The sequence below is a fragment of the Dermacentor silvarum genome, chromosome 7, assembly GCF_013339745.2.
Source record: "Dermacentor silvarum isolate Dsil-2018 chromosome 7, BIME_Dsil_1.4, whole genome shotgun sequence".
Classification (NCBI taxonomy): domain Eukaryota; kingdom Metazoa; phylum Arthropoda; class Arachnida; order Ixodida; family Ixodidae; genus Dermacentor; species Dermacentor silvarum.
Genome location: NC_051160.1, coordinates 153,564,036 through 153,572,332, shown reverse-complemented (window position 1 = coordinate 153,572,332; position 8,297 = coordinate 153,564,036). Strand labels below are relative to the sequence as shown.

The following is an 8,297-nucleotide window of genomic DNA, read 5'->3' as shown; positions in this document are numbered from 1 at the left end:
TTGTCCTCTTCTGCATTTGCCACACTGAGTTTGCTTTTCGTACGTCAGTTCGCCACACTACAAGTTGGATGAAACACTCGCTCGAAACCCTCTACAGGCGCGGTGCCAACAAACTTAGCAGATGAAGTTGATGCACAATCAAAAGTTCAAAGCGCCTTTCTTAACGAAAGATGCGCGAACGCGAAGCTTTCGCCCATGAAAAATCAATCGAAGTCAAAGTCCAAAGCCAATGACCACGCAACGAACCCAAGAAATGCTGAGCGACACGGTGCAATCCAGAGTGTTTTATTGTGTGCGCAGATAGCTCCACTGCGTAAGTTGGCTTCCCTGCAGTGCATTTTCGACCCTTACGGTCGAATCAATGAGACATAGAAAGCTTCGCTTTAAAACGGCATTTTAGCATGTATTTGACCCACGTTACGTGCGAGGTGCGGTCGTCGAATGCGAATACAAGCAATCAGCCACATTTGTAACGCTTTCAATGCCAGAGCACAAATTAGGAGCTGGCTGTTGTGCAACCATGAAACATAGCGTGTGGTGGTGGGCAAGAGCAGCACTCGTGCTGAGGCGTCGTGATGCATTGTCCCCAACATGTGCGGCTTAGGAGCTGGCCTGGTGCCGGAGGTCATCGACCGGGAGAACGAGAGGAGTACTCGGTAGACCGAGAGCAGCTGAAACTGTTTTTGCAGTCACCAAATTGCTAATGTCGTTTTAGTCATTCGAGACAGCATGCGAAGCACCACGTGGGCTGTCCTTCAGTGCATTTGGGGTGGCGGATACTGGTGGATGTCAGCCCAGGCTGAACAGGTATGTTAATTTGACGCACAGCCGCCTCGATGGCAAACCGGGCGGAGTATCATCAGGCAACAGCGAATTGCTGCCAATATGCCCAGCAGTAACGGCAAAGTCACACAATGCACCACAGCAATGACAGGGCTCGGAAGTGGAGCCGTTGTGTGTCGTCGTCCCCATGCTCACCGAAGCCATGTGGGTCGCGGACGGCACTGTACCAAACAGATGGCAAGCCTTTTCTTTGTCCAGGACGCCAAGTGCGCCACGTTTCAATGTTACTGGAGCAGGTGGTAACAGAAAGCAAGATTCCAAAAGCCCCCAAAAGAAAGGCTAAATTCCAGCTAGGGCAGCATACAGTGTGACGAACCTGCTGGTGACTTCTTCAAGCTGGATCTGCGGAATAACTAGATAAAACTACGCCAGCAGTCTGACTGCAATCGGCGCGTCGTGAGAAAGCAGCGGAGTGTAGATCAGTAGCTGTCAGCAACTTCTGCAGAATGCTAGGTAAGGGCCGTCTACCGCGTTTTGCTGGGGCGATTACCAGTGGCAGCTGGTAACCGCTGGGCTGAGCACTTGGGTCACTGAAACAAGGAGAGGAAGCTGCGTCTTCACTTTGACCTGTGAAGTCTTTCACAGCAGCTTCCTCGAAATGGAATAAAGTTCTGCTATGTTTCAGAGTGCCGGAACGAAATGAAAACAAATTGGCATGGATGCGACGAGCCTATTTTTTAGTGCGCCGAACGAGACCTGGCAAGTACAAGAAAAAATTCGTTTCGTAATGAGGTGAATGAAGCAAGTGCTGTTTGTGGTATTCATAGGCAAGCAGTCCATTAACACCGCCAGCAGGTTTCGCAAGAAACCATATGAGGAGTTGCTTGCAATTTCCTATATCGGAAAGATTTTAACTGTGCTAGAAACAGGGACAAAGGGGGACCAAAAAGATCCCACGTAAGCAGTAGCCCTCAATAAACACTACGACGAAATTTGAAGGTTTAGTGAGGGCTACTGCTCACGTGGGATCTTTTTCGTTGCCCTTTGTGCCTATTTCTAGCGCACATAACATCTTGCCAATATGAACTTCAACCAACTGACCCAACTTGGTGCACTACTATTGCAATATCCACCTGTCTATTATAGCCAGCACGTGCAACAGCTTTTAAAATCAAATTGCACGCGCCACGCCAATAGATTTACACCCTTTAGAAAGAAAGCGAGCACCAGCGGATACGGTGGAATCTTCGACGAGCCGCAGCTCGTGATAGGCCGATCAGATTTTGAAGACCGATGATTGGGCTCCCCGCTTCGCTATGCTCTGAGTGTTTGTGTACACAAGTTAGCCTATTACATACAATTAACGTCGTGACTTCAGTGTGCTACGGTTGTTCTACACCATCCCTACAAAATGACAATTTGGTGGAGGTGCTTCGTTGTTCACCGAAATCCCACTACATGGCGTAAAGCCCTGCAAAGCCACAAAATGATAAGAACGTCGACGTTGCCACAGGCCATGGGTCTGGCCACAGACTGCAAGCATTGCTGCCAGAACACGGCCAAAGAAGACAAGGTAAATGGAGGCCAAGTCATCAGAAGCGATGGCAACCCCAACGTCACCTATCCGGCTGCATCAGCCAAAAAGCCCGCTGCCTTAGTGCGGATCATAAATTGGGTGTCCAATCACTCATTAGAAAGCTACTTCTTGTAACTTCTGTCTCATAGAGAGGCGTTCCCATCATATGTTTCTGCTCCGAGATCTCGTGCCATTGTGCGCTTTTTGGTGAGCGGCCGCAGTTCCATAAAATCATCTGTGTCACCAGACGCACCGGCTTATACATATGCATCTACCACCGTGTACAGCTTGCAGGACGACCTCTAAAAGGCAACGAGAGCATCATTCCGGGTAAGTTGGTAATCCATTACTGAAGTATTATTGCGTCACAGAAAAGATATGGACGCGAGAGAAGAACACATACCAAGCGGCGCAGACTTTCAACTAAATTTATTATGTCCTGAATCAGTTTATCTGTGTGAAGCAGTATAGACTGCGCCTGTGCTTACATGAAGGAAAAGGAATTCCGCATTCGTGTAACATAGTTATGAGTCATATGATGCCGCCTTTCTTGGAGTTTTTTTGAGGCGGCGTCACATGACTCATAACTATGGTACACGAATGCGGAATTCCTTTCCTCTTCAAGTAAGCACATGCGCAGTCTTTACTGCTACACACGTATAAACTGATCCAGTGGCACAATAATTTTACCCGCGGTGGTTGCTCAGTGGCTATGGTGTTGCGCTGCTGAGCACGAGGTCGCGGGTTCGAATCCCGGCCAAGGCCGATCCAAATGGTCGCGAAGCTTCGGACGAAAAGCAGTTCAGAACGAATTGTCACCGACATCAGCGAGGCAGTTTATGGGAGCAGCGATTGAAGCGCGACTATGTTTGGATGGAACAAACATTGGGAAAGAAAGAAGCGGTTTTATGTACGCATGGAAAAAAAAGAACAACTCTGTTTTACTCAATAATTATTAATAAATACCTTTTCTCAGCGCCCACCGATAGCGGCGGGCGTTGGCGCTGCTATCACTTGCAATGCAATGCAGCCCTTGAAGTGGACAGAAAGGCACTTGTAAAGTTCACGCCCCCCTCACATGTTGTGTTGCTTTGGTTGTCGGCGTTTGTCTGAACGTGGTGACGCGGGTAGTTTCAATGTTTCTTAACCTGTTCAGTCAAAAGCAGTCAAAAGTAGTGAGTTGCGACAGCCAGATAGTTGCTTACTTTAGTTGTTTTCGTGTGACAGCACTGGCCGACGGGCTTGGCATCCGACGAAAGGACGAGCACTCTACGCCCCGAGCTTTTGTCGGCGTTCAAAGAAAGTATGTTCCGTGCAGCGATGCGATTTCGACACCCGTACGGCTGAACTTTTCCTGCATCGCTTCCGCACTGAAAGCTCGAAACGCCCTTCAGATCGAATGGCAGGCTTTCGAAAATAAATTTCGCGCCTTTGAAAACAAAATGACGTCAAATAACATATTATGACGTCAAATTATTTTTTCTTCAGCCGGAAGTGTTCCCTCCTCACAGAGATGGCGCTAAGCCCCATGAACCGCAGATAAACCGCCATGTTTTAAACGTTTGGACTTCTATGTAGAGGTGGGCAAAACGGCTCACTTCAGTGAGCGGCTCGGAACGGCTCCGCTCACTGAAATGAACCGGCTCATTTGAACGGCTCACCGGTTCCCTTAAATCTGTAGTCTGTCTTATGTACAGTCTAGCTATTTGGCTTTGAAAAATCGATGTATGCATTAGAATAACCGTGTTATATGTGATTTCGCTATGTTTGGAGAATATTTATCAATTACTTATTTTCAAAACGTGAATTTTTAATTGTAATGTACCTTTCTTTCCTGATATTGAGGATAAAATGCTTATACTACTGTAAGACAGAATGCTATGTATTTTTTAGAAAATATAACCTCATTGTCATTACAGGAGCTTTTCTGTTTTTGTGGTGTATTAAAATCAACTTTGGTCAAAATAAGAAAAATTATTGTAAGTTTTCTTTCAAATTTATTAACATACACACGCTCACTATAACATGAGTGAGCTGTAACGCCATACAAAATGAATGTGGAAATAATTTCTTCAAGTGCAATACAAAAATCACACGCAAGATCCACAAAACTTAACTATCTGCACTAAAAAGTTCTACATCAAATGTATGTTATGGTTAATAAACAATGTTTTGCTGACTTTATCAGAAGTGAGACGACTCCTCTTTTCGGTACAAATTTGGCCAGCTTTAGAAAATATTCTTTCACACGGTACACTTGTCGCGGGAATACAAAGCCTTTTTATAGCCACTGCATACAAGTTCGGGTAGGTGAGTTTTCTACTTTCCCACCACTTAAGCGGATCATTAATGCGGTTCAAGTACGGCTCGTTTAGGTACTTATCTATCTCAACTACGGCCTGAGCTGTAGGGTCTTGTTTTTCTTGCAAGGAGCTCAAACTCGCGTCAAACTCATCCCATACTGATGAGGTCTGAACAGGCGTCTCGGGCTCATTGCTTGATCCAGGCTCCGTACTTTGGATAGTCGCTTTTACCATCAAAACAAGCGCTTTCTTAGTCGACTTGAACTTCGCGTCATCCCCAAAGCCTTGTGACTTAAACCGTGGGTCCAAAAATATTGATTGAGAAATTAATTCGTTTGATTCTCTGTTACCAAATCGCCGTGTCAGACCATCTATGAGTTCGTTTGCAAGCTTTACAATAGTCTCTGGAGCGTCTCTATTAGTCTCTAAATATTGTTTTACTTTTCTTGTCATTATCCTGGACAAAACGGTCGTTTTAGACAATGACACATTTGCTTCAGCAGAAATTTCTGTGGTTACATCGTTAAATACAGTTAAGACCTTAACAGCATGGGCCAGTTCTGTCCATTCTAGTTCTTCTAATTTATCTTTGTATCCAAGTAACGCTAGAGTTGAAACGAGTGGCTCTTTGTTTTTCATTAATCTCTCTAACATATCAAAGGTGGAATTCCACCTAGTGGGAACATCTTGCTTTAATTTAAGCTGATCTTTATTAAGTGACGTTTGCATCTCACGAAGTTTCGCGAGTGCCGAGCTGCTTCGCTTGAAGTACTGGACAATGGATTTAGCTTTATCAAGTTTTGCCCCAATGGATGCCGAAATGGCATCTGTGACGACCAAATTCAAAGTATGCGCAAAACAGCCCAAGTGTCTAAGAGTTAATTCCGTAACAGCTGCTTTCATATTAGCAGCATTGTCAGTGATAACAGCACAAATTTTATTTCGGATGGCAAATCTTTCTAAAACTTCGTTTACCCAAGCAGCTATATTGCGACTCGTGTGTCTATTGGAAAACTCTGAACATTCAATCAGACACGATCGTAAGCATGTAGTCTGATCAATGTAATGAGCAGTAAGGGCATAGAAGCTAACATTGTTGATATTAGTCCATGCATCACATGTCAAGCAAACAGCTGGGGCATCAAGCAGAGCTAATTTAATTTTATCTAGGAGTTCGCTATGAATAGCGGGCAACAAACTATTTGTGAGTGTCTTACGGCTCGGTAAGCTATAATTTGGATTCAAAATATTAACAAGTTTTCGAAATTCCTTATCCTCAACTAGAGAAAACGGATGGTATTCTTTGCAAATCATCTTGAGTAATTGAACATCAATCATCCTTTTTTTCTGCGCTGAGACTGGTTTAACTGCATCAACATATCGAGTCAATAATGACTGCGATAACAGGTTTGATCTGGGCCCAGGTGTGGAGAACGGTGTTGACGAAGCCGTCGAAGTCGAAACTGGCGACATCAAACCACTTTCTGATACATTCGAATAGTCCGATAATTGGCTCAGGCTCCTTGTACTTGAAGGGCTTGGCAACGGCGCCGAGGCCGGAGCAGCAGGGTCGTCGACGCTCTCGCCGCACGCGGAAGGTGATCGGGAGCGGCTGGGTTCAACTCGGCTGAGGGGCACTGTGGGATGTTTCTTCGTCAGATGCCGTTTAAGATTTCCAGTCGAGCCAGATGACATGGAGAGCGCAGCTCGACAGTATCTGCATTTCGCCTTGCCATCCGCCAATTTTGTGAAGTGGTACCAAATGTCGCTGGTTGAGCGATTTGCTGCCATCATTAATCTAGGAATTTAAGAAAAAGGGAGAACGTTCCATTCAAATTATGCATGAGTTGAAAATGTTTATTAAAAAAACTAACACTCATGAAAAAATCCTACATGCTAAATCAATGAAACTAGTAAAATAATAACGCAGCACGAAGACAAATTATTGTAATGTATTTTTAAAAGTGATTTGAAAAGTAAAGTTAGACTGAATGCATATTTTAATTTGAAATTTATTTTTATAGAAACGTCTGTCATGAATACAGTAAACCAAGCATATGTCAACTTTGACCTGTCTGTATATGTAGCAAACTGTAAGCAAATTACTCTTAGTTACTGCAGGAATTTTTTTAACCAAACAATGTCACAGTTTCGCCCGAAAGGCGAAGCATTGATTGCGACAGCAAATTATAAGGCAGCCATATGAAGTAAGGTTACTCGTTTTATCAGCTGCATGAACTGTTGGAAACATTCGCTTACTTTGAACAAGCACTTTGGTAGGTGCGCACAGGCAAACACGAACACATCTCACTCGACGAAAGTGGACACTCGCTGGCAGAACGCCGACGTGATGAAGAGCGCGCCAGCAGCCGCGTTTTTCAAAGCGAACGAGACGCGCGAGAAAACAGCGCACATGAAGCCATCAGCTATCCTAGGTGCGCGCTAGCCTTGGAACCCAAAATCCATCGCAGATTACCCACAAAATAGGACGCGCGCGGACGCGGCTAGTTGAAGTGGGCATGCGCAACCTCCTTCCCCCCTTCTAGCGCACGCACATCTCCCCCCTCCCCACCCCTTGCACTCCTGACTCTGAGAAGACGTATCGCACCCGCCCAGGCTTCCTCCCTTGCGAGAAAACACCGCTGCACCATAGCTTGCTTATACCTCAACGATGAAAGAGGACCGCGACAGCTTAAGTCTGCTCATAGCTCCATTGCTTTTATTCAGTTATTGTAATGCTAGGACAATTAGAAAAGAATGCACGTGCATTGGCTAAAATATTGCCTTTGGCTGCGTACTGGCATTATGATGTGCCATATAATATGAATAGACGTTTAGGCTTCCTTATAAAACAATTGACAAAGAAAAACGAACGATATAGGACGCACACAAAACCAAAGGGACTGCCGGGCACACCGCACACAGCGAGCGAGCACGACTAGCGCGAGTCTGCCCACGCCGGCCAGAAAACGAAACTATGATACCCCAGCAAAAGACCCGGCTCCATTTTCCTTCCTCCATGTCCGGCTCTGACGGAACCGTTCGGTACGGCTCACTGAACGAGAGAAAACAGAGTGGGAAGAAAGCGTTTCGTACATTTACCGCTACTCGGTAACGTTTTTCGTGGCTATGCTGAGATGGTGGAGGTCCGACTTCACTTTTCGGACATTATCTCTAGTCCAGCAATTTTTTCGAAACATCCTTGGCTCGTGCACCCTCGAAAGATTTCGCCCGCACTAGAGCTCTAGCTCCCACCTACAGATACGGCGCGCGGCCGCACTTGGGCTGAACGGCGACGCGGAGTGTCCACATAATTGATATCGCAATACAAACAATTCTTGTTTCTTATGAAAACAAACAATAAAACCAAATCTGATGTTATAGATACAACACAGCGGAAGATACAAACTGCAGTCACAAATATAGATGGGAAACTTACCTTTAAAGACGTGGCGCTGACTGAACCGGAGCCGGCAAGCCGAAAACGAACACCAACTGCATGAGCCAGTTGGCACTGAACGAGTGAGCGAGGTCGAGGTAAAGGCAAACCATTAGCTGTGAACCAATGAGAGATGAATCTCCGCATGGCCTCTATGGTGCTGACGCGCTGGAGTTTTGAAAGACGGTGGCGCAGC

The 8,297-nt window shown here is 45.6% G+C and overlaps 1 protein-coding gene across 1 annotated transcript; it reads right to left on the bottom strand.

Annotated features, from left to right (window-relative positions):
• Positions 1-3,940: 3,940 nt before the first annotated feature.
• LOC125947018 (zinc finger BED domain-containing protein 4-like) lies at positions 3,941-6,473 on the bottom strand. The gene has a single exon (XM_049671289.1). The coding sequence runs from the start codon at positions 6,454-6,456 to the stop codon at positions 4,495-4,497; it is 1,962 nt and encodes a 653-aa protein (XP_049527246.1). The 5' UTR covers positions 6,457-6,473; the 3' UTR covers positions 3,941-4,494.
• Positions 6,474-8,297: the final 1,824 nt, after the last annotated feature.